At 42.4% G+C, this 27,460-nt stretch overlaps 1 protein-coding gene across 1 annotated transcript in view; it reads left to right on the top strand.

Moving 5' to 3' along the window:
* Window positions 1-26,387, top strand: part of LOC138681694 (adenylosuccinate synthetase isozyme 2) — an 80,355-nt gene extending 53,968 nt beyond the window's left edge. The window contains exons 8-13 of the mRNA XM_069769456.1: window positions 2,645-2,771; window positions 9,173-9,327; window positions 9,479-9,603; window positions 9,691-9,788; window positions 17,966-18,115; window positions 25,118-26,387. Coding sequence (XP_069625557.1) covers window positions 2,645-2,771; window positions 9,173-9,327; window positions 9,479-9,603; window positions 9,691-9,788; window positions 17,966-18,115; window positions 25,118-25,170 — 708 coding nt within the window. The 3' untranslated portion in view covers window positions 25,171-26,387. The remainder of the gene's footprint in view (window positions 1-2,644; window positions 2,772-9,172; window positions 9,328-9,478; window positions 9,604-9,690; window positions 9,789-17,965; window positions 18,116-25,117) is intronic.
* Window positions 26,388-27,460: the final 1,073 nt, after the last annotated feature.

A 27,460-nucleotide genomic window follows, 5' to 3' on the forward strand; every position in this document is an offset into this window, starting at 1 on the left:
CAATATGTCACAAGAAAACAATGTCAGAATCACCGGGTTCCGTTCAAGCGTTCCAGAGTTATTACCTCCATAAAGTGACAGAACTGTAAAAATTGGGCTGGTCATTAACGTGCAAATCACCCGGGTAAAGGGGTTAAAGGGAACCTGTCACCCCGTTTTTTCAGTATGAGATAAAAATACTGTTAAATAGGGCCTGAGCTGTGCGTTACTATAGTGTATTTTGTGTACCCTGATTCCCCACCTATGGTGCCGAAATACCTTACCAAAGTCGCCGTTTTCGCCTGTCAATCAGGCTGGTCTGGTCATATGGGCGTGGTGACATCGCTGTTTCTTCCCCCAGATCTTGCATATCTTTCCGTTGGTGGCGTAGTGGTTTGCGCATGCCCAACTTCTGAATCCACTGTGCAGGTGAAGAAAAAATGCGCAATCGGCGCTATTTCCCTGGTGATCGGTGGGGGTGGCCATCTTAATGAGGCCGCGTGTGCGCCGATGGAGTCCTCTGCTGCCCGGGGCTTCAGGAAAATGGCCGTGGGATGCCGCACGTGCGCAGATGGAGATCGCGGCGGCCATTTTCCTGAAGCCGAGTTCGCATCAAAAGTGACACCATTCTAAAAACTGCACCCTCAAGGTGCGCAAAATCGCATTCAAGAAGTTTATTAACCCTTCAGATGCTTCACAAGAACTAAAGTAATGTGGAAGGAAAAAATTTCCATTTTACTTTTTTCACAAAAAATTTACTTTGGAACCCATTTTTTTATTTTTTTTATTTTCACAAAGGTATCAGGAGAAAATGGAACTCAAAATTTGTTGTGCAATTTCTCCGGAGTGCGCCAATGCCCTGTATGTGGGGTAAAGCCACTGTATGGGCGCATGGCAGGGCTCAGAAGGGAGGGAGCACCGTTTGACTTTTTGAACGCCAAATTGGCTGGAATGAATGGTGGCGCCATGTCGCATTTGGAGACTCCCTGATGTACCTAAACAGTGGAACCCCCCAATTCTAACACCAACCATAACCCCAACACTAACCACAAACCTAACCCTAATCCCAACCCAAACGGAAATAAATATATATATTTTATTATTATTTTTCCCTAACTAAAGTGGGGGGGGGGGGGGGGGGGGAGTTATTTACTATTTCTTTTTATTTTGATCACTGTGATAGACCCTGTCACAGTGATCAAAATTAACCAATAGGAAAAATTTCCTATTGTTGCTGGGGGCTGGCCGGCAGATCTCTGCGGGCGCATGTGCCATTTTCTTCCCGGAAGAAAACGTTGGCGGCCCAAGAGGATGGGAGTTACAGGGGGATCAGGGAATCAATTTCTCTCCTGATGTGCGATCACATCAGAGGCGAGAGACCTCGGACGGGATAGTACGTCCGAGGTCAGATCCGCTGCTTTGATGCAGGCTTCGGCAGTGAGCCCGCATCAAAGCCGGGACATGTCCGCTGTTTTGAACAGCTGACATGTGCCCACAATAGCGGCAGGTGGAATCGCAATTCACCCACCGCTATTAACTAGTTAAATGCCGCTGTCAAACGCTAACAGCGGCATTTAACACTTCCGGCCAGAAATGCACGCATCGCTGACCCCACCGTCACGTGATTGGGCGCTAAAACTTATGCCTCAGGGCCACTTTTTAAACGGTGCTGAGAAATAAGTACCCTAAATTGCCGTTGTTAGAAGGCGTATCGGTAGTCGTTAAGGGGTGAAACTACTTAAATAGAAAAGAACACATACATTGTTTGTATCTGCAAACTTGTAGTGACCAGGAGAATTATAATGGCAGGTCAGTTTTACCAATTGGTGAACATGGGAAAAATAAAATTGTGGAATTGCACTATTTTTGCTAAGTTCACTGCACAATATGGTAAAATCAATGGTGTCATAAAAAAGTACAACTTGTCCTGCAAAAAACAAGCCCTCACACGGCCATATTGACAGAAAAATAAAAAAAGAATAAAAAAGTTCTAGTTCTGATTAGACGGGGAGCAAAGGGTGGGGGGACGTCTGGGAGGTGACTGGGTCAGAGCTCTGTTGTCTTTTAAGACAAAAGATGTTTATGTATGATATATATATTTTTGTAAATGAAGACCTCAGTATTCGGGTTAAATTGCCTTTTTAGCACTATGATAAATAAGTGGGTTTTGGGTTGCAGTTTGGGCACTTTGTTTAAAAACGTCACTGTAAGGGTATGTTTCCACGTTCAGGAAACGCTGCGTAGAGCCGCAGCATCAAACACGCAGCTTCCAGATGTTACAGCATAGTGGAGGGGATTTCATGAAATCCCGTCTCCACTGTGCATTAAAAGACGCATGCGGCAGACCGGAAACGGACATGCAGCGCGTCTTGTTAGAACACAGCATGTCCTTACAATGCTGAAACAACGCAGGTGACCTGACAGTGACCTCAGGTGCAGATTTGGTCAGGATTTTACTTTTTAATCAAATCCTGATGCAATCCTGAACGTGGACACATACCCTTACAGGTAATGCTTTAGTACAGTGCAAAAGCAAGCCTAATTACAGCACCTTGACAAATGCAAACAGGACAGTATTGGCACTATAGATGTATTTGTTGTACCATAGACACATTGTAAAAACTAGACTAACCTTTTTTTTTTTTTTTTTTTTTAATTCTATAAGGACTATGCTGAAAAAGTAAGACCCATGGTGAAGGATGGTGTTTACTTTATACATGAAGCTATTCACAGCACTCCAAAGAAAATTTTGGTGGAAGGCGCGAACGCAGCACTCCTGGATATTGACTTTGGTGAGTAGTTTATGTTCACACATTGCATTTTTATGCGTTGTTGCTGCATTTTTATTGCTGCGTTTTTGTTGTCTCTTGTGCAAGGTTGATAAAGTTTAGTGCCTCAAAAAAAAAAAGCATGATTTAACTTGCATTGTTTTTTTTTGCACCAGAAATGCAGCAAAAATGATACCTGCGTTGTTTGCGGTGTTTTTGCACATATTGCTTTCTATGGGTGAAAAAACGCTGCAAATACGCTGAAAAAATTGACATGCTGCAGTTTGCATGAGATTGATGAAATCTTGCGCTTTGCTGGTACTGTAAAGCATAGCTTAAAATTTGCATTAAAAAAACGCAGCAAAAGCGCAACTTGTGAACATGGCCGAAGGCGGAAGTCCAAGATTTTTCCTTCATGGGTTTAAGGTTAAAAAAAGACACCATTCTATTGTGTTCAAACTATCTAACATGTTGATCCATAACACAGTAAGAACCACTTGAGTATTTACCCCATATTAGGGGAAAAAATTCCCTGCTCAATGTATGGCAGTTGTACAAGTTCCATGGAGCAACATCCCATCATGGAATAATAGTGCTCATAATTTTTAATACTACCGTATATACTTGAGTATAAGCCGACACCCCCCACCCCTAATTTTGCCAAAAAAAACTGGGAAAACTTAATGATTCGAGTATAAGCCTAGGGTGGGAAATGCAGCAGCTACCGGTAAAAATAGATACCAATAAAAGTAAAATTAATTGAGACATCAGTAGGTTAGTTGTTTTTCAATATCCATATTGAATCAGGAGCCCCATATAATGCTCCATAAAGTTTATGATGGCCCCATAAGATGCTCCATATTAAGATATGCCCCATATAATCCTGCATAAAGGTTAATAATGGCCCCATAAGATGCTCCATAAAGATATTTGCCCCACATAGTGCTGCACAAACGTTATGGCCCCATAAGATGCTCCATACAGACACTTGCCCCATATAATGCTGCACAAACGTTGATTATGGCCCCATAAGATGCTCCATACAGACACTTGCCCCATATAGTGCTGCACAAACGTTATGGCCCCATACAGACACTTGCCCCATATAATGCTGCACAAATGTTATGGCCCCATACAACACTTGCCCCATATAGTGCTGCTCAAACGTTATGGCCCCATACAGACACTTGCCCCATATAGTGCTGCACAAACGTTATGGCCCCATATAGTGCTGCACAAACGTTATGGCCCCATACAGACACTTGCCCCATATAGTGCTGCACAAACGTTATGGCCCCATACAGACACTTGCCCCATATAGTGCTGCACAAACGTTATGGCCCCATATAGTGCTGCACAAACGTTATGGCCCCATACAGACACTTGCCCCATATAGTGCTGCACAAACGTTATGGCCCCATACAGACACTTGCCCCATATAGTGCTGCTCAAACGTTATGGCCCCATACAGACACTTGCCCCATATAATGCTGCACAAATGTTATGGCCCCATACAGACACTTGCCCCATATAGTGCTGCACAAACGTTATGGCCCCATACAGACACTTGCCCCATATAGTGCTGCACAAACGTTATGGCCCCATACAGACACTTGCCCCATATAGTGCTGCTCAAACGTTATGGCCCCATACAGACACTTGCCCCATATAATGCTGCACAAATGTTATGGCCCCATACAGACACTTGCCCCATATAGTGCTGCACAAACGTTATGGCCCCATACAGACACTTGCCCCATATAGTGCTGCACAAACGTTATGGCTCCATACAGACACTTGCCCCATATAGTGCTGCACAAACGTTATGGCCCCGTAGATGCTCCATACAGACACTTGCCCCATTTGCTGTTGCGATAAAAAAAAAAAAAAAATCACATACTCACCTCTCCGTCGCTCAGGCCCCCGGTGCTTGCAATATTCACCTGCTCCTCGTTCGGCGCCGCTCCATCTTCAGCGTCTTCTGCACTGACGTTCAGGCAGGGGGCACGCACTTACCACGTCACCGCGCCCTCTGACCTGAGCGTCACTACAGAAGACGCTGAAGACTAAGCGGCGCCGGAACGAGGAGCAGGTGAATATCGCGCAGCGCTCCCCCACCCCATTATACTCACCTCCTCCTGGTGCTGTGCAGTCCCTGCTTCCCCGGCGCCTCTGCTTCTTCCTGTACTGAGCGGTCACCGTTTCCGCTCATTACTGTAATGAATTTTCGTATCCACCTCTATGGGAGGTGGAGCAGCATATTCATTACTGTAATGAGCGGTACCATGTGACCGCTCAGTACAGGAAGAAGCTGCCGGCGCCGGGGAAAAGACGTGCAGGGACCGCGCCAGGAGCAGGTGAGTATAATTAGACAGTCCCAGCCCCCCTTCCGACCCCTGGGTATGACTAGAGTATAAGCCGAGAGGGGGACTTTCAGCCCCAAAAAATGGGCTGAAAATCTCTGCTTATACTCGAGTATATACGGTATATTGTTTAACCCCTTTCTGACATATGACGTACTATCCCGTCGAGGTTGGGTCGGCCCGTATGCCCACCGACGGGATAGTACGTCATACGCGATCGGCCACGCTCATGGGGGGAGCGCGGCCGGGTGTCAGCTGCCTTTCGCAGCTGACATCCGGCACAATGTGCCAGGATCGGTCACAGAACGCTCCCGGCACATTAACCCCCGGCACACCGCGATCAAACATGATCGCGATGTGTCGGCGGTATAGGGAAGCGTCGCGCAGGAAGGGGGCTCCCTGCGGGCTTCCCTGAGACCCCCGCAGCAACGCGATGTGATCGCGTTGCTGCGAGGGTCTCCCTACCTCCCTCCCTGCTCCAGGCCCGGATCCAAGATGGCCGCGGCATCTGGGTCCTGCAGGGAGGGAGGTGGCTTACCAAGTGCCTGCTCAGAGCAGGCGCTTGGTAAGCCTGCAGCGCTGTAAGTCAGATCGGTGTGCAAACTGTCAGATCACCGATCTGTGATGTCCCCCCCGGGACAAAGTAAAAAAGTTACAAAAAAAAAAAAAAAAATCCTAAATAATGAAAAAAAATATATATTATTCCCATAAATACATTTCTTTATCTAAATAAAAAAAAAACAATAAAAGTACACATATTTAGTATCGCCGCGTCCATAACGACCCAACCTATAAAACTGTCCCACTAGTTAACCCCTTCAGTAAACACCGTAAGAAAAAAGAGGCAAAAAACAACACTTTATTATCATACCGCCGAACAAAAAGTGGAATAACACGCAATCAAAAATACAGATATAAATAACCATGGTACCGCTGAAGGCGTCATCTTGTCCCGCAAAAAACGAGCCGCCATACAGCATCATCAGCAAAAAAATAAAAAAGTTATAGTCCTCAGAATAAAGTGATGCAGAAATAATTATTTTTTCTATAAAATAGTTTTTATCGTATAAAAGCGCCAAAACATAAAAAAATGATTATAAATGAGGTATCGCTGTAATCGTACTGACCCGAAGAATAAAACTGCTTTATCCATTTTACCAAACGCCCCCCCCCCCCCCCCAAAAAAAAAAAGAAATTCATGACTAGCTGGTTTTTGGTCGTTCTGCCTCACAAAAATCGGAATAAAAAGCGATCAAAAAATTTCACGTGTCCAAACATGTTACCAATAATAAGGGTATGTGTCCACGTTCAGGATTGCATCAGGATTTGGTCAGGATTTTATGTCCGTATTTGTAGCCAAAACCAGGAGTGGGTGAGAAATGCAGAAGTGGTGCATATGTTTCTATTATACTTTTCCTCTGATTGTTCCAGTCCTGGTTTTGGCTTACAAATACTGACATAAAATCCTGACCAAATCCTGATGCAATCCTGAACGTGGACACATACCCTAAAAACGTCAACTCGTCCCGCAAAAAACAAGACCTCACATGTCTCTGTGGACCAAAATATGGAAAAATTATAGCTCTCAAAATGTCGTAACGCAAAAAATATTTTTTGCAATAAAAAGCGTCTTTTAGTGTGTGACGGCTGCCAATCATAAAAATCCGCTTAAAAACCCGCTATAAAAGTAAATCAAACCCCCCTTCATCACCCCCTTAGTTAGGGAAAAATAAAAAAAATGTATTTATTTCCATTTTCCCATTAGGGTTAGGGCTAGGGTTGGGGCTAGGGTTAGGGTTGGGGCTAGGGTTAAGGCTACAGTTAGGGTTGGGGCTAAAGTTAGGGTTTGGATTACATTTATGGTTGGGAATAGGGTTGGGATTAGGGAAAGGGGTGTGTCTGGGTTAGAGGTGTGGTTAGGGTTACCGTTGGGATAAGGGTAAGGGGTGTGTTTGGATTAGGGTTTCAGTTATAATTGGGGGGTTTCCACTGTTCAGGCACATCAGGGGCTCTCCAAACGCGACATGGCGTCGAATCTCAATTCCAGCCAGTTCTGTGTTTGAAAAAGTAAAGCAGTGCTCCTTCCCTTCCGAGCTCTCCCGTGTTCACAAACAGGGGTTTACCCCAACATATGGGGTATCAGCGTACTCAGGACAAATAGGACAACAACTTTTGGGGTCCAATTTCTCCTGTTACCCTTGGGAAAATACAAAACTGGGGGCTAAAAAATTATTTTTGTGGAAAAAAAAATATTTTTTATTTGCGCGGCTCTGCGTTATAAACTGTAGTGAAACACTTGGGGGTTCAAAGCTCTCACATCACATCTAGATGAGTTCCTTAGGGGGTCTACTTTCCAAAATGGTGTCACTTGTGGGGGGTTTCTACTGTTTAGGTACATTAGGGGCTCTGCAAACGCAATGTGACGCCTGCAGACCATTCCATCTAAGTCTGCATTCCAAATGGTGCTCCTTCCCTTCCGAGCCCTCCCATGCGCCCAAACGGTGGTTCCCCCCCACATATGGGTTATCAGCGTACTCAGGACAAATTGTACAACAACTTTTGGGGTCCAATTTCTTCTCTTACCCTTGGGAAAAATAAAAAATTGGGGGCGAAAAGATAATTTTTGTGAAAAAAAAACCGATTTTTTTTATTTTTACGGTTCTGCATTATAAACTTCTGTGAAGCACTTCGTGGGTTAAAGTGCTCACCACACCTCTTGATAAGTTCCTTAGGGTGTCTACTTTCCAAAATGGTGTCACTTGTGGGGGGTTTCAATGTTTAGGCACATCAGGGGCTCTCCAAACGCAACATGGCGTCCCATCTCAATTCCAGTCAATTTTGCATTGAAAAGTCAAATGGCGCTCCTTCGCTTCCGAGCTCTGTCATGCGCCCAAACAGTGGTTTACCCCCACATATGGGGTATCGGCGTACTCAGGACAAATTGTACAACAACTTCTGGGGTCCGTTTTCTCCTGTTACGCTTGGTAAAATAAAACAAATTGGAGCTGAAGTAAATTTTTTGTGAAAAAAAGTTAAATGTTCATTTTTATTTAAACATTCCAAAAATTCCTGTGAAACACCTGAAGGGTTAATAAACTTCTTGAATGTGGTTTTGAGCACCTTGAGGGGTGCAGTTTTTAGAATAGTGTCACACTTGGGTATTTTCTATCATATAGACCCCTCAAAATGACTTCAAATGAGATGTGGTCCCTAAAAAAAAAAAAAAATGGTGTTGTAAAAATGAGAAATTGCTGGTCAACTTTTAACCCTTATAACTCCCTAACAAAAAAATATTTTGATTCCAAAATTATGCTGATGTAAAGTAGACATGTGGGAAATGTTACTTATTAAGTATTTTGTGTGACATAGCTCTGTGATTTAATTGCATAAAAATTCAAAGTTGGAAAATCGTGAAATTTTCAAAATTTTCACCAAATTTCTGTTTTTTTCACAAATAAACACAGGTAATATCAAAGAAATTTTATTACTATCATGAAGTACAATATGTCACGAGAAAACAATATCAGAATCACCGGGATCCGTTGACGCGTTCCAGAGTTATAACCTCATAAAGGGACAGTGGTCAGAATTGTAAAAATTGGCCCGGTCCATAACGTGCAAACCCCCTTTGGGGGTAAAGGGGTTAAAAAAAATTGTTTAACGTTGTACTATATATCATCAGATACATTTAGTATTTGGGCTTTGACAATTTAATTTTTTATGCTTTGCTTGCATAGCTCCATCTTATTCCACAGCGCTTTTACACACATTATGAGCACTGTCCCTAATGGGGCTCACAATCTAAATTCCCTCTCAGTATGTATTTGGAGTGTTGGAAGAAACCCACGTAAACACGGGGAGAACATACAAACTCCTTGCAGATGTTGTCCTTGGTGGGATTTGAACCCAGGACCCCAGTGCCGCAAGGCTAAATACTGAGCCACCATGCTACTCTACCCTTTTAGTTTTACCAGCTGAAATTGCATTATAGATTATAAACCTGAACAGTTTGCAGTGTAAAATCACTTTTAAATGAGATGTCCTTTTTATTATACTTGGCAGGTACCTATCCATTTGTGACCTCTTCAAATTGCACTGTTGGAGGAGTTTGTACGGGCCTTGGCATTCCACCTCAAAGCATTGGAGATGTTTATGGAGTGGTAAAAGCATACACTACTCGAGTTGGTATTGGTGCCTTTCCGACTGAGCAAAGCAATGTAAGTTGTCAAAATAGTGAATTTATTTGCATAACCAATTCACTAATGGATACTTGTCCAATGAGTGTTTTACTATTAAGAGCGAATTGACTTTTGGAAGGCGACCAGAATTTTAAGCTTCACATACCTTTGTTTATGTGTTTGTTATTAGGATATTGGAGATATTCTCCAGACTCGAGGGCATGAGTTTGGAGTTACTACTGGTAGGAGGAGGAGATGTGGATGGTTGGATTTGGTTTTGCTCAGATTTGCTCACATGATCAATGGATTCACAGCGTAAGTTTGCACATAGTGTTATTTTACCTGTGCATTGCTTGCCAAAATGTTATGAATGTTAGAATAATAAAGGTTTCTACATTACAGGCTGGCGCTTACAAAACTCGACATTTTGGATGTTTTTTCAGAAATTAAAGTAGGTGTTTCCTACAAATTGGATGGTGTAAAGATACCTCACTTCCCAGGTAAGCTTTCTGTTCATGAATCAAGCCTGTCATCTGTAGAGCTAAACTGAACTGGTTGGGAGAATTTTTTTCAGAGTCCACAATATGTTTGTCCAATGAAGACTAGGGTTCCACAGTGATGCTGGATTATTTCTTTACTTCTACAACCTCAAAGTTTGCAGACCAGGGAAAACCTGCAGGTGACTTACAAGAAATCCAGGATTTCCAAAAATCATAATTTTTGCTGTGGTTTTTCTACCAACACAGGGAAGCATTGAGCTCTTTAAAACATTAGTTTAGTCTACCTTTACCACAGCCAATGTCTGATCCATGCTGCTTATGGGTCGGATAGCATGGGTCTGATAAACCTCTTCAGGAATTATGAGCACCCTCGTAAAGACAGGCAAGAAAATTGGTGGTCTTGATGAATCTGTGTCATTATCTTTCAGAAAGCAACATGAAAATATCAGCAGATTTGGGGAAGACTGGGGACATTGTTCTGATAATCCCTTTAACCCCTTTACCCCCAAGGGTGGTTTGCACGTTATGGACCGGGCCAATTTTTACAATTCTGACCACTGTCCCTTTATGAGGTTATAACTCTAAAACACTTCAACGGATCCCGGTGATTCTGACATTGTTTTCTCGTGACATATTGTACTTCATGGTAGTGGTAAAATTTCTTTTGATATTACCTGCGTTTATTTGTGAAATTAACCCTTCAGGTGCTTCACAGGAATTTTTGGAATGTTTAAATAAAAATTTACATTTAACTTTTTTTCACAAAAAATTTACTTCAGCTCCAATTTGTTTTATTTTACCAAGGGTTACAGGAGAAAATGGACCCCAGAAGTTGTTGTACAATTTGTCCTGAGTACGCCGATACCCCATATGTGGGGGTAAACCACTGTTTGGGCGCATGGGAGAGCTCGGAAGGGAAGGAGCGCCGTTTGACCTTTCAATGCAAAATTGACAGGAATTGAGATGGGACGCCATGTTGCGTTTGGAGAGCCACTGATGTGCCTAAACATTGAAACCCCCCACAAGTGACACCATTTTGAAAAGTAGACCCCCTAAGGAACTTATCTAGATGTGTGGTGAGCACTTTGACCCAATAAGAGCTTCACAGAAGTTTATAATGCAGAGCCGTAAAAATAAAACCAAAAATTTTTTCCCACAAAAATAATTTTTTAGCCCCCAGTTTTGTATTTTCCCGAGGGTAACAGGAGAAATTGGACCCCAAAAGTTGTTGTGCAATTTGTCCTGAGTGCGCTGATACCATATATGTGGGGGAGAACCAGCGTTTGGGCGCATGGGATGGCTCGGAAGGGAAGGAGCGCCATTTGGAATACAGACTTGGATGGAATGGTCTGCAGGCGTCACATTGTGTTTGCAGAGCCCCTAATGTACCTAAACAGTAGAAACCCCCCACAAGTGACCCCATATTGGAAACTAGACCCCCCAAGGAACTTATCTAGATGTGTTGTGAGAACTTTGAGCCCCCAAGTATTTCACTACAGTTTATAACGCAGAGCCGTGAAAATAAAAAAAAAATTTCCCCTCAAAATTATTTTTTAGCCCCCAGTTTTGTATTTTCCCAAGGGTAACAGGAGAAATTGGACCCCAAAAGTTGTTGTCCAATTTGTCCTGAGTACGCTGATACCCCATATGTTGGGGTAAACTCCTGTTTGGGCACACGGGAGAGCTCGGAAGGGAAGGAGCACTGTTTTACTTTTTCAATGCAGAATTGGATGGAATTGAGATCGGTCGCCATGTCGCGTTTGGAGAGCCCCTGATGTGTCTAAACAGTGGGAACCCCCCAATTATAACTGAAACCCTAATCCAAACACACCCCTAACCCTAATCCCAACGGTAACCCTAACCACACCTCTAACCCAGACACACCCCTAATCCTAATCCCAACCCTAACTGTAACCTTAACCCTAGCCCTAACCCTAGCCCTAACCCTAATGGGAAAATGGAAATAAATACATTTTTTTTTAATTTTTCCCTAACTAAGGGGGTGATGAAGGGGGGTTTGATTTACTTTTATAGCGGGTTTTTTAGCGGATTTTTATGATTGGCAGCCGTCACACACTGAAAGACGCTTTTTATTGCAAAAAATATTTTTTGCGTTACCACATTTTGAGAGCTATAATTTTTCCATATTTGAGTCCACAGAGTCATGTGAGGTCTTGTTTTTTGCGGGACGAGTTGACGTTTTTATTGGTAACATTTTCGGGCACGTGACATTTTTTGATCGCTTTTTATTCCGATTTTTGTGAGGCAGAATGACCAAAAACCAGCTATTCATGAATTTCTTTTGGGGGAGGCGTTTATACCGTTCCGCGTTTGGTAAAATTGATAAAGCAGTTTTATTCTTCGGGTCAGTACGATTACAGCGACACTTCATTTATATCATTTTTATGTTTTGGCGCTTTTATACGATAAAAACTATTTTATAGAAAAAATAATTACTTTTGCATCGCTTTATTCTGAGGACTATAACCTTTTTATTTTTTTGCTGATGTTGCTGTATTGTGGCTCGTTTTTTGCGGGACAAGATGACGCTTTCAGCGGTACCATGGTTATTATTATTATTATTATTATTATTTATTATTATAGCGCCATTTATTCCATGGCGCTTTACATGTGAGGAGGGGTATACATAATAAAACAAGTACAATAATCTTTAACAATACAAGTCCCAACTGGTGCAGGAGAGAGGACCCCTGCCCGCGAGGGCTCACAATCTACAAGATTATTATTTATATCCGTCTTTTTGATCGCGTGTTATTCCACTTTTTGTTCGGCGGTACGATAATAAAGCGTTGTTTTTTGCCTCGGTTTTTTTTTTATTTTTTTTTTCTTACGGTGTTTACTGAAGGGGTTAACTAGCGGGACAGCTTTATAGGTCGGGTTGTTACGGACGCGACGATACTAAATATGTGTACTTTTATTGTTTATTTTTTTATTTAGATAAAGAAATGTATTTATGGGAATAATATATATATTTTTTTCATTATTTAGGTTTTTTTTTTTTTTTTTTACACACTTGGAAATTTTTTTTTTAACTTTTTTACTTTGTCCCAGGGGGGGACAATACAGATCGGTGATCTGCCAGTTTGCACAGCACTCTGACAGATCACCGATCTGTCAAACAGCGCTGCAGCGTTACCAAGTGCCTGCTCTGAGCAGGCACTTGATAAGCCACCTCCCTCCCTGCAGGACCCGGATCCGCGGCCATCTTAGATCCGGGACTTGCTGCAGGAGGGAGGTACGGAGACCCCCGGAGCAACGCGATCACATCGCGTTGCTGCGGTGGTCTCAGGGAAGCCCGCAGGGAGCCTCCTCCCTGCGCGATGCTTCCCTGCACCGCCGGCACATCGCGATCATCTTTGATTGCGGTGTGTCGGGGGTTAATGTGCCGGGGGCGGTCCGTGACCGCTCCTGGCACATAGTGTCGGATGTCAGCTGCAATAAGCAGCTGACACCCGGCCGCGATCGGCCGCGCTCCCCCCTACGTCCAATGGCAGAAAGGGGTTAAGCGATTTTAGCATTTGCCTACCCTATGTCTCCTGGCATGTTTAACCACTAATAGTTCTGTTATAATGTGGTATATGTTCCTCAAATTGCTTCCTTTTTATAGTATACTCGTATAGTTGGCCTTTTATCTAATTGCCATCTATTCAGCTATTGTTTGTATGATTTTTCTCATTCATTTTAAATGTTATTCTACAGGTTATGATCATCGCAATGCCAAATGTAGAACCTTTTTTGTTATAAGACTTGGGAAACAAAGACTGACTTTTATTTTTAAAGAGTGCATGTAGTGCTGATGGGGGGCGCTTCACTGTTAGACACTGTGTTCATGTGGAGCTGACAGTAACGGCTGTGTGTACCCATATCGTTTCCAAACTAGCAACTCTCCTGAAGTCTGAGCTTCGAGGGGTCAAGGCAATGCGACCAACTGCATTTTAACCCACTGACACTTGGCTATTTTTGTTAACTCAGCTGCATTTGACATTAGACATACGATACATCTTTTACTCTACTGACGTCAAGTTTGACATCAGCAGACCTAAGAAATACTTGAGACTGGTGAGAATAAATAGTGGGCTTACATATGGCCAAATGATATTCTGTGATTCATTCTGCACTTAGACATGTATAACCTTTCAAATTTGAACGTTACAATTGAATAAAAACTTATGTCCATGAAGTTCAGCCAAGGAATAGGAGATGGGAATAAAGGGAATGCGTATAACGCTTGAACCAATCTGCCCTAAAGGGCAAATATCACTTGTAATCCTGAGTGTCCATCACACTGAATCAACCTTCAAGTACTTAATGTAAAATGTGTTCTATGTTACTTTGTTCTAAAATCCTTTTTTTTATTTAAATATATATTTTTTCCAAACCAGTTTCTGCATCGACCATTCCCTGAGATTTTTATTTCTGACGGTAAAGTAGGCCTGTGTCCTCTTCAAATATTCATTTTTGTTTGTTTTTAAACTCCAAATGAAGGGAGGGAGTAACTTTTTTTTTTTTTGTTGTTTTTTTACACACCTACAGTATATGAAAGCTTGCTTTTGGTATTGAATGGCCACAGGATATCATATGAACTCTAAGAAAATCCAAATGCACAGGGAAAAAACTGATTCCAACTTTTGAGGTTTTACTTTTTGGATGTTTTTATTGTGCAGTAAAAAATCTGGCAACGTTTCTCAGGTCGGTCATATCAAATGTGTGATTTTTTTTTTAAACCCCTTCTTGACATGTGCCATACATGTACTGTGCGTGTCGTGTCTCTCCCTTTGATGTGGCCTCCGGCAGTGAGCCCACATCTTTCCCGTCACTTCTCGGCTGTTTTGAAAAGCTGACATGTGCCCCTGTTAAATACCGCTGTCCATCTCTGTGATCGCGCCAGAAGAGCGTCACTAATCCCGCCCGTCGGCGCCTGTGTCACGTGATTGTGGGTCACCAATGGGTTGGCATGACAACCTGGGGTCTGCAGGAGACCCCTATGTTTGTCATTCCCGGATTGCTGTGAGCGCCACCCAGTGGCAAGTAAGCATTTCTGCTACACACAGGCGATTTGATCATCACCTGTATGTAGCAGAGGAGATCAGACAACTGCAGCTTCTAGTCTCCCATGAAGACTATTGAAGCATGCAATAAGTAAAAGAAAAGTTTTTAAAAATTTAAAAAAAAATAACTGTTCAAATCACCATTCACCCCATTCAAAATAAAACCATAAAAGAAAGAAAAAACCCACACATTTGGTATCGCAGCGTTCAGAATCACCTGATCTATAAAGCTATAAAAAGAATTAATCCGGAATGAACGCCAGAATTATAAGTTTTTTTTAAAGGGTTGACATAACATTGCATGTTGTCTTTTTTTCTTTTATTCTATAAACTATTTACATTTTACTTAAATATAAACTGAAAATTTTGCAGTGGTCTCATATTTTATTTGCCAGAGCTGTAGCTCTGGAACACTGCAATGTATCCCACTGATTCTGAGATTTTTTTTTCGTGACATATTGTACTTCATGTTAGTAATAACATTTCTTCGGTAAGACTTGCATTTATTTATGAAAAAACAAATTTGGCGCAAATTTTCGAACTTATTCTTTTTGTGCACTTAAATCAGAGAGTTATGTCACACAAAATAGTTAATAACATTTCCCACATGTAAAATTGCCATCAGTACAATTTTTGGAAACATTATTTTTTTTTTTTTTTAATGTTAGAACATTATAACGGTTAAAAGTTGTCGAGGGATTTCTCATTTTTCCAACAAAATTTACAAAACCATTTTTTAAGGACCACCTCACATTTTAAGTGACTTTAGGGGGTCGCTATGACAGAAAATACCCAAAAGTGACACCATTCTAAAAACTGCACCCCTCAGGCTACTTTCACACTTCCGTTGGTACGGGGACGTCGCAAACCGTCGGTGCACAAAACGACATTCAAGTAGTTTATTAACTATTCAGGTGCTTCACGAGAACTAAAGCAATGTGGAAGGAAACAATTAACATTTAACTTTAACAAAAAATTGTTTAGACCCAAAATTTTTTATTTTCACAAGGGTATCAGAAGAAAGTGCACAACAAATTTTGTGGACTATTTTCTCCTGAGTACGCAGATACCCCATTTGTGGGGGAAAGCCACTCTTTGGATGCATGGAAGACTCAGAAGGGAGGGAGCACTGTTTGACTTTTTGAAAGCAAAATTGGTTGGAATCGACGGGGGGCACCATGTTACATTTGTAGACCCCCTGATATGCCTAAACAGTGGAAACCCCCCAATTCTAACTCCACCCCAACACACCCCTAACCTTTAATCCCAACCCCACAACCGCAACCCGAACCCTAACTGCAAAGATAGGAAAAAAAATACAACTATTTTTTTATTATTACTATTTTGATCACTGTGATAGACCCCCTATCACGTAACTGGGGGCCGAGGCATGTTCTCCAGGGTCTCGTCTACACCTGCTATACACTTATTTCTCAGCATTGTTAAAAAGGGAGTGTTATAAGACCCTTAACTGCCGCCGTTAAAAGTTGTATCAGCAGTCGTTAAGGGGTTAACTTCCCAGCCACACCCTTGAGGTGGAGATATGGTGCGTAGGCATCCTCACCATCTCTGATCTACTCACCTAAAAAACCCTGTCTTTCGCAAGGTTGATTAACCCCTTCAGCACATAGCATTCTTGAGAGAAAATTATGGGCATTTTTTAGATGACAGAAAAAAGTAATCTTAATGATACTTATCTCCCTTCACATACAGTGCCAGGTGTGTGTGTGTGTGTTTGTATGTACGTGTGTGTGTGTGTGTGTGTATATAGATAGATATAGAGAGAGAGAGGTCTCTGGTAGGATCCATTGAAGTGTTTAAGTTACTAGTACATAGTGATACTGGTCCAAATTGTAAAATTTGTGTAGGGGTTAAGGGCATAAAAATTAATTGCGACATTTTCAAATTTTTTACCAAAACTTATTTTTAAAAATAAATGCAAAAAATATCGACCTAATTTTACCATGAACAAGTTGTCACGAAAAACAATCTCTAAATTACAGTGAACCGTTGAAGCGTTCTAGAGTTGTCCAGATTCGATGGAATTCGTTGGTGTTCCAGAGTGAGTGACACGCGTCAGAATTTAAAATTTGTCCTGGGCAGGAAGGTGAAAACAGGCTTGGGAGTAAAGGGGTTAAAATCTTAGCGCTGACCCCTCAGTTATGTTTTCTAAATGCCCTTTGACTTATTTCCTTTTTGAAAGGTCTCATTTGAATAGGATATACCTAATGAGACGTACTTGGGAGATAATATCTTGCCATATGTTTTATTTACAAGCCATGTAACTACAATAGCAAAAGTTGGATGGAAAATCTCTGTGTAGACGTGCCCAGTGGTCTCACTAATGTGTTATTTAGGGTCCACTTCATTAAAGGGAACCTGTCACCACTTTTTTGCTCTATCAGCTAAAAATATCATTTAATTGCTTGTCAGGTATGCATTCCACATCAACATTTGAAACCCCGACACCCCGTGCATCACCCATAAAAACCTTTATTTGTCCCGCGCTGTATGTTAATCTGTTCAGTCCGGTCCGATGGGCGTTGCATCTGTTCCCTCACTCCACCCTTCCTCGGCTTGCTGTACTCATTCTTCGCCGTGAATCTCGCAGAGCGCGTACAGATTTTGCGCATTGCAATGTGACCTTGCGCATCCGCAGTGTGCTTGCCAAACTGCGGGCAAAGCCGAAAAGCCGTACTGGCGCATGCCGAAAAGCAGTACTGGCACATGGGCAAAGCATACTGCGCACGCGCGAGGTCACATTGCAATGCGCACTCGCAAAATCTGTACGCGCTCTGCGAGATTCACGGCGAAGAATGAGTACAGCAAGCCGAGGAGGGGTGGAGTGAGGGAACAGAGGCAACGCCCATCGGACCGGACTGAACAGATTAATATACAGTGCGGGACAAATTAAAAAATGTTTTATGGGTGATGCGTGGGGGTGTCAGGGGGTTTCAAATGTAGATGTGGAATGCATGCCTGACAAGCAATTAAATGATATTTTAAGTAGAGCAAAAAAAGTGGTGACAGGTTCCCTTTAAGAAAAAAAGAGGCTTTCAGACTATTGACCCTTAAGTATGTTTTTGGTTTTTGTGCACCACTTTACAGCAAATCAAGAAGTGTTGAATAGAGTTGAGGTTGAATACGAAACACTTCCCGGATGGAAAAGCGACACTTCTAATGCAAGAACATTCAACGACCTGCCTGCAAATGCAAAGAAATATGTTCATTTTGTAGAAGAATCACTTGGCATTCCAAGTAAGTTAACATTTTGTCCTTTTTTGGCTTCAGTTGGCCTAACTTATGTTGGCTCATCTTAGGTCAACTTCATAATTTACATAAAACCCAACATATTGAGTATTAAATCCCAAACTTTTGGTTTTACATTTTTGTTATCTGAGAGGTTTATAGTGTTGTTTATTAACATAAAGTAATATGTGGGACTGCATTTATTTTGTGGGTACTGTGCAAATTACCAGTATACAATAATTAAGGTAAACGGAATCTGTCAGTAGGATCAACACTTCTACGCCATCTATATGGGCATGTAGGTCTTAGAAAGCTGATTAAAATTATTTTGAAGCCCCCTTTTAATTAAAATAAGCTCTGGAGGCTGTTTCTCATGCAGATCAGTTTCCAGACTATAGTCATAAACGGCTCATTTATAATATTTTTGTGGAATATATCAGATTGCAGATATCAAGGTTTCATTTTAATCGGCTTCCTGGGACCTATATACACTGCTAAAAAAATTAAAGGGAACACTTAAACAAAATAGAACTCCATGTAAATCAAATTTCTGCTAAATCAAACTGTCCACTTAGGAAGCAACACTGTTTGACAATCAATTTCACATGCTGTTGTGCAAATGGAATAGACAACAGATGGAATTTATTGGTAATTAACAAGACACTCTCCATAAAGGAGTGGTTCTGCAGGTGGGGACCACAGACCACATCTCAGTGCCAATGCTTTCTGGCTGATGTTTTGGTCACTTTTGAATGTTGGTTGTGCTTTCACACTTGTGGTAGCATGAGATGGACTCTACAACCCACACAAGTGGCTCAGGTAGTGCAGCTCATCCAGGATGGCACATCAATGCGAGCAGTGGCAAGGAGGTTTGCTGTGTCTGTCAGCGTAGTGTCCACAGGCTGGAGGTGCTACCAGAAGACAGGCCAGTACACCAAGAGACGTGGAGGGGGCCGTAGGAGGCCAACAACCCAGCAGCAGGACCGCTACCTCAGCCTTTGTGCAAGGAGGAGCACTGCCAGAGCCCTGCAAAATGACCTCCAGCAGGCTACAAATGTGCATGTCTGCACAAACTGTTAGAAACATACTCCATAGGGTTGGTCTGAGTGCCCGACGTCCAGAGATGGGGGTTGTACTCACAGCCCCACACCGTGCAGGACGCTTGGCATTAGCCTGCTTTCGGAGATGAAAGCAGGTTCACACTTAGCACATGTGACAGACGTGACAGTCTGGAGAGCGATCTGCCTGCAACATCCTTCAGCATGACCGGTTTGGCAGTGGGTCAGTAATGGTGTGGGGTGACATTTCTTTGGTAGTCCAGTCAAAATACGAAAAAAAAAGACTTTACCCTGAATAAATTCCAAGAAAGCGTTTTATAGGTTTTTTTTTGGTAGTATTACATGTAGGGAAAAACATACTAAAAGTTTACCAAGATAGGGCTACCACAAAGGGTCCAAATGTGACGTCAAAGAATATGGCCGCCAAAGCTGTAAAATGTTAAATTCGACTCGCCTTGCAGTGTCTATCAAATTGTCCACCTCTTGTCCACCAAATGAAACGGATTATCCGCTCACTCTCGTACCAGTAAACTATGGCTGAATTACCAACAGATGGTTGGAATAGCAAGGGAGCTTATCGAGGCCGATCGTACAGGATCCTGGCTGATGCACCTTCATGCTGTAGCCGAATGTTTGCCCATTCTTGCAGCTGCTGGGCATGGGAACTATGTGAAGGCCGCCTACCTTTACCTCCAGTCTATGATCATTCTGGAAGATGATATGCCACCAGTCTTCCATAGATTTATGAATGGCTTGCATGTTGTAAGGTGGACTGATCAGTACTGGGCAGGCCTGGGTGGCGACCTAGTCATCGAGCAAGCTCTGATGTACTCCCTAAAAACTGCAGGAGGACTCACCAGAGGAAGTGGAATGTCCAAACATCAGAGGGCCTTGTGGACTCGGTCTGTGCCAGTGTCCTCTTCCTACAGTGATGCAATGCAGGGTTTCACTCGCCAGAGCTTTGTCACCAGTGAACAACACAAGGAGGCAAGAACGTCAAGGACAAGAAGAGATTGTGAAGACCTGGAGAAAATTGTTAGTAAACTCAAGACCTTTTCACCTTTCTCTGATGAAGTGTCTCTTCGCAACATTATCACCGGTGTCAATGCAAATAAGGATGTCAATGTTCATAACCTGTTCACCATTAGCAGAGAAATAGTGGCAACAATGGAGGGTCAATCATTGTTTTGAGGTAAGTACAAGCGGTCAATGAAAGCCAAGACCCTGGCATCCAGTGAGGCTATTGACGTTGATAAGGACAAAACAATAGACCCCGCTCTTTTGTTCCAAAGGTTTTTTGTGGTGTCTCAAACTGCTGATCTTTCCCTTGATGAGGTGATGGCCTATGAACTTTCACCATACCCACCATCCCTCTTTGAGGCAAAACATCTCTTACGCAAACCAAACAAAGCACAATTGATGGCTGCTATAAAAGAACAGAGTTCACATGACGCAGTACTCAAGGATGTACCCAAAGTGGAACATTATGTTCTTGACGGAGGTTCTCTTCTCCATCGACTGAAGTGGTCAGAAGGAAAGACATATTATTGAATCGCTGAAGACTATGCATCTTTCACACTAAAGCACGGCTACGATAGTATTTGATGGTTACATTGGAGGACCAAAGACTAAGGACATTACCCATCAGTGACAGCGCAAAAAACAAACAAGTAACAAAGTGAACATTGCTGAAGGAACGAAATTTGTCGGGAAAAAGGAAGACTTCCTTTTGAAAGTGGAGAACAAACAGTCTCGTATCAATCTCGTTTCACAGCGCATGAATGACAGAGGTTGCCACATAATACAATCAGAGGGGGATGCAGATGTGGAGATTGCTAAGGCAGCAGTGTCAATGTCATCCAACAAAAGTACTAGTCTCATTGGCGAAGATACAGATCTTTTGGTGTTGTTACTTCATCACGCGTCAACCAGCGATGGCAGCAAGCTTTATTTCTACTCAGATAAAGGGAGTCCTGCAACAGTATACGACATTAAGGTTATGAAGAAGTTCCTGGGAAACCATGCCTGTTCTTCTGTTCCTTCATGCATTCACGGGTTGCGATACCACTTCAGTGGTTTTGAAGGGAGACTCGGTCTTAAATAACTGTGCTAAAATCTTTTCCACACCTAACAAAAACAGAGCTGAGATTGAAGACACTGGGTGTAAAGTGATGGTGGCATTGTTTGGGGGCAAACCTGGAGACAATCTGTCTGCAATCAGGTATTCTACTCTCTGCAAAAAAGTTGGTTCAGCCAAAATCTTTGTTACACCTGAACGACTGCCACTGACCTCCTCCTGACGAAGCATCATGCCCTTTGGAGTTACCTCCAAGTCATGCTTTGGATGGACAATGGTGAGGCCATGGACACTACTGAATGGGGATGGGAATTGCAGAACAACAGTCTAGTTCCAGTGATGATGGATACTTCACCCGCGCCAGAAACACTTCTGAAAATAATTCACTGCAATTGTTCTCGTGGTTGTAGTACACTTCGGTGCACTTGCAAAAGACACAGACTTACCTGTTCACGGGTATGCGGACCATAAATAAACTTAACAAAAAAGTGTGAAACAACTGAAATTGTCTTATATTCTAGGTTCTTCAAAGTAGCCACCTTTTAATTTGATGACTGCTTTGCACAGTCTTGGCATTATCTTAATGAGCTTCAAGAGGTAGTCACCGGGAATGGTTTTCACTTCACAGGTGTGCCCTGTCCGTTTTAATAAGTGGGATTTCTTGCCTTATAAATGGGGTTGGGACCATCAGTTGTGTTGTGCAAAAGTCTGGTGGATACACAGCTGATAGTCCTACTGAATAGACTGTTAGAATTTGTTTTATGGCAAGAAAAAAGCAGCAAAGTAAAGAAAAACGAGTAGCCATCATTACTTTAAGAACTAAAGGTCAGTCAGTCCGAAAAATTGGGAAAACTTTGAAAGTGTCACCAAGTGCAATGGCAAAAACCATCAAGCGCTACAAAGAAACTGGCTCACATGAGGACTGACCCTCTGCTTCTGAGGATAAGTTTATCCAAGTCACCAGCCTCAGAAATCGTAGGTTAACAGCAGCTCAGATTAGAGACCAGGTCAATGCCACACAGAGTTCTAGCAGCAGACACCTCTCTACAACAGCTTTTAAGAGGAGACTTTGTGCAGCAGGCCTTCATGGTAAAATAGCTGCTAGGAAACCACTGCTACGGACAGGCAACAAGCAGAAGAGACTTGTTTGGGCTAAAGATCAGAAGGAATGGACATTAGATCAGTGGAAATCTGTGCTTTGGTCTGATGAGTCCAAATTTGAGATCTTTGGTTCCAACCACCGTGTCTTTGTGCGACGCAGAAGGGGTGAACGGATGGACTCTACATGCCTGGTTCCCACCGTGAAGCATGAAGGAGGAGGTGTGATGATGTGGGGGTGCTTTGCTGGTGACACTGTTGGGGATTTATTCAAAATTGAAGGCATACTGAACCAGCATGGCTACCAAAGCATCTTGCAGCAGCATTCTATTCCATCCGGTATGTGTTTAGTTGGACCATTTATTTTTCAACAGGACCATGACCCCAAACACACCTCCAGGCTGTGTAAGGGCTATTTGACCAAGGAGAGTGATGGGGTGCCACACTAGATGACCTGGCAAGATGATGGTTTGGGGCAAGCTGGACCGCACAGAGTGAAGGCAAAAATGCCAACAAGTGCTAAGCATCTCTGGGAACTCCTTCAAGATTGTTGGAAGAACATTCCCGGTAACTACCTCTTGAAGCTCATCAAGAGAATGCCAAGAGTGTGCGAAGCAGTCATCAAAGCAAAAGGTGGCTACTTTGAAGAACCTAGAATATAAGACGTATTTTCAGTTGTTTCACACTTTTTTAAGTATATAATTCCACATTTGTTAGTTCATAGTTTTGATGCCTAAAGTGTGAATGTACAATTTTCATAGTCATGAAAATACAGAAAAATCTTTAAATGAGAAGGTGTGTCCAAACTTTTGGTCTGTACTGTAGCTAGTATAAAACTTTGTATAAAAATTGTTATATGAAAATATATAGTATACGAAATGCAAACTCTTCTGTAATCTAAAGCTACAGCTTTGAAATATGGAAATATTCGTTATTTTTAGTGCGATGGCTGTCATCGTCTTATGACATCATAGTTAGGACCTTTGTGGTGATCAATTTTTGGAAAACTTTTAATATGTTTTTCCCCACATATAATAGTAATTAAAAAAATCATAAAACGCTTTCTTGGAATTTGTTCCGAGTCAAACCTTATTTTGACTGGACAATGGAGGACCGCACAGCCCCCCATGTGCTAGCCAGAGGTAGCCTGACTGCCATTAGGTACCGAGTTGAGATCCACAGACCCCTTGAGACCATATGCTGGTGCAGTTGGCCCTGGGGTCCTCCTAATGCAGGACAATGCCAGACCTCATGTGGCTGGAATGTGTCGGCAGTTCCTGCAAGATGAAGGCATTGAAGCTATGGACTGGCCCACCCGTTCCCCCGACCTGAATCCGATTGAACACATTGTGTTTTGCACCATCCACCAACGTTATGTTACACCACAGACTGTCCAGGAGTTGGTGGATGCTTTAGTCCAGGTCTGGGAGGAGATCCTTCAGGAGACCATCCGCCGCTTCATCGGGAGCATGCCCAGGCATTGTAGGGATGTCATACAGGCACTTGGAGGCTACACACACTACTGACCATCATTTCCTTGTCTTGAGGCATTTCCACTGAAGTTGGATCAGCCTGTAACTTCATTTTCCACTTTGATTTTAAACATCATTCCAACTCCAGACCTCCGTGGGATATTAGTTGTGATTTACGTTGATCATTTTTAGGTTTTATTGTTCTCCACACATTCCACTATTGAATAAATATTTACAACTGGAATATTTCATTCAGTGATATCTAGGATGTGGGATTTTAGTGTTCCCTTTACTTTTGTGGGCAGTGTAGATGGCATAAAAGGGTTGATTCTGCTGACAGATTCCTTTTTAAAGGGGTAATCAATTAAAACATGTTATCGCTTATATTCAGGATAAGTGATAGCTGGATCTTGTGGGGTCCAACTGCTGGGATCTAAACTGATCAGCAGTATGGTGAAATCCTGGATATAGAATAGATCGGCAGTGTGAATTCCTGACCTATAGTCCAGTGATTTCCTATGGGGTTGCCAGAAAAAACTGACCACACTGCTCAATAGCCCCATAGAGAATGAATGGTGCGGCAGTCGGGCATCCAACCTTCTTTGTTGTTTGTAAGTGGAATAACTGTTCTCCATTTATGATAAAAATTCTCTGATCTACCGATCGGTTCAGGTTCTAGCAGTGGGACACCTAATTTACCTAGCAGGTGCAGAAAATCTGAAACATAAAATACTTTATTCTTGAAGTAAAGCCTTTAGGGAGTATTCCTGCTCCCACAGTTATGGCATTTCCATAGGATAAGACACAGAAGAAGGAAAACCCACATTCTGACTAAATAAAGAATAGAAGTGCTTGCGACTATTCTTTCTTTGCCTGAAAGCCATCTCATGTGAGGTTTTGGGAGACCCTCATACTCCACATAGGCAAGGGCATTTGTTAGTTGAATGGAGCAGCAGGTCTCAAGGTCAACTGCAAATCCATTCAAACCCATCTGTACCAAGATTGGATACAGTTTTCACAGCATTTAGACCCAGAATGTCCTGACATTTATCATTTAGCCAATGGAAAGTTGAATGATTTTAGTTTTAGTAATTTGTTAAATACACAAATGACAGTAATTTTTTCCTAGAACTGTTTCTCCTGATTAAAATGAGATTTCAGTATATTTTATATTTTTATTTATTTATCTTTTTTAAATCAACAAATTTTATACAAAAATGTTTAACAAAAAATGTATTTAAAATAATCGTTCATCTTCTGATATTTCTTTGCCCTTTTTGAAATTTTTGATTTTTTCTTTTCGCAGTTAAATGGATTGGAGTCGGGAAATCTAGAGAATCGATGATTCAATGTTTCTAAGAAAATGCACGTTTTGCCTAAATGGATCTTTATTTTACAATAGCAGATTCTGACTTGAACAATGCAGATCTAAAGGAATGGGCATAGGTTGGAGAAAGAAAGCAGCTACTACTTTTTCTGGAACAATGTAATTGGAATATTAAATATTATTGTAATTGTCTGAAGAATTTTTCTGTGTCAATTTTATCTACTCAGTTTGAGAAGAAATTTCAAACTGAGAGATTTATTGATATTTGACTCCTTCCTTCAGATTCAGTTTTCATCTTTATGATCAGGCTAAATTTTTCAAATTTGACACGTTGCTTTGGGTTACTACCTTTTGGAATGCTTCTATTTATACCAATGATTCAGAGATTTGTTTTGTTTTTTCATGACACATTTTACTTTCTGGGTAAAAATAAATAAATAAATGTTTATTTTTATTTCCTCTTTATTTCTCTTGTTACAGTTCCATTCAAGTGTGCAGTGAGGATTTATGTCAACATGTCAATAGGAAGTTTAAGATAAAATGTATTCTCAATCTCAGTATAAACTCAATTTCAATGATACATGAGTGCTATAATCTCAAGCCAAATGTACAAGAGTATGGCATTGGGCTCCGAAACAATTAAAAATTAGACCTGTCTTATTCAAAAAATTCAGGTGTAAGAAATGTTGTTTTTACATGAAAATGTTCTATTCTTAAAGGGACTCTGTCACCTGAATTTGGAGGGAACAATTTTCAGCCATAGAGGCAGGGTTTTTGGGTGTTTGATTCACCCTTTCCTTACCCGCTGGCTGCAATATTGGATTGAAGTTCATTCTCTGTCCTCCGTAGTACACGCCTGCACAAGGCAGGCTGCATGCTGGCTGCAATATTGGATTGAAGTTCATTCTCTGTCCTCCATAGTACACGCCTGCGCAAGGCAAGATTGCCTTGTGCGGGCATGTACTACGGAGGACAAAGAATGAACTTCAATCCAATATTGCAGCCAGCATGCAGCCAGCGGGTAAGGAAAGGGTGAATCAAACACCCGAAAACCCCGCCTCTGTGGCTGAAAATTGTTCCCTCCAAATTCAGGTGACAGAGTCCCTTTAAGTATGTTGTCTTCCTGATTTGGGTAACTTTCTTTCCCAACCGCACTGTGAATCAGAGGACTTTTCACCACATTTTTCATTTCAGGCTAGACACATTATGTAACGGTGGCTGCACAGTGGAATAAAACATATGAGTCTTGTTTTTGTTTCCTCCTTTCACCTCTTCATTACTGAAATATTAGCATTCAAGGCATTTGATACCCAATGAGTTAGTTTTTAAGTCTAAGTCGGTGTTATCAGATTTTCATCGGTGGCATGTTCTACTTCTTGTTGTACAAGTTGCCCAATCATAAGTAGACAGCAATACAGAAAAATAGCTCACTCCCACCTTATTCTAGGTTTCTGAATGTGTGAGCTGTAATGATTCTTCTCTGATCTCCTGGTCCTGCATGATTGGAAAGTGAAGTTGAGCTTAAGAGTGTCACATTACTAATCTATCTTGGCTCTCCTCATCTCATAGCAATGTCAGCTTTGCTGTGTTTCCATACTACCTGTTTAGAGGTGGGTCACCCTTAGATCTTTTATTTGTTTACTCTGGTTTCCCAGTATTTTCTAATATATAAAGTTAAACCAGGAGATTAGTGCTGTATCATTACATTTCACACACTTGGAAACCTAAGCAATTGTAGGCTTGTTTTTCCCTTCCCCCATGATGGCACACCTGAGAGAGGGGATCCGCCCAGTCAGGACAGGAAACCCTACTGAAAATAAAAGGGCGGTACCTCTGTCGCTTCAGTTGGGTTTCCTTTTCTGACAGGGACCCCCGTGCTTAACACGGCGGAGAAGTTTCCACTTACCCATTACCCGTCCCGGCGCGGAAGAACAGGCAGAGCCTGTGCGTCGGTCTTCGGGTACTGGAAGCGCCGTCCGCTGGTCCTCGGGGGCTTTGCGTCCGAGCAGGCGTCTGTGTAGCACGGTCGGATGGCCGGGCTCCTTCCGTGGCTGCCAGGCCACCCTCTCTGCCGGCGTCCAGGTGCGGCGGCCGCTTCAGGTCGCCCGTCTGACGTCACGCGCCAGGCACACTGGGAATAGGTGTTCCCGCGTGACGTCAGGGGCGGGCGCCGTATCCAAGATGGCGGCGCCCATGAAGAAAACGCCGGCCGGTGGAAAAAGACTCTGGTGGCAGAGGAGGAGAGGGGCCACCATTGGGCACCTCAGGAGGCGGGGAGTGCAGTGGATCCCCCATAAAAGGGGGGATGACCACAACACGCGC

The sequence above is a fragment of the Ranitomeya imitator genome, chromosome 5, assembly GCF_032444005.1.
Source record: "Ranitomeya imitator isolate aRanImi1 chromosome 5, aRanImi1.pri, whole genome shotgun sequence".
NCBI lineage: Eukaryota > Metazoa > Chordata > Amphibia > Anura > Dendrobatidae > Ranitomeya > Ranitomeya imitator.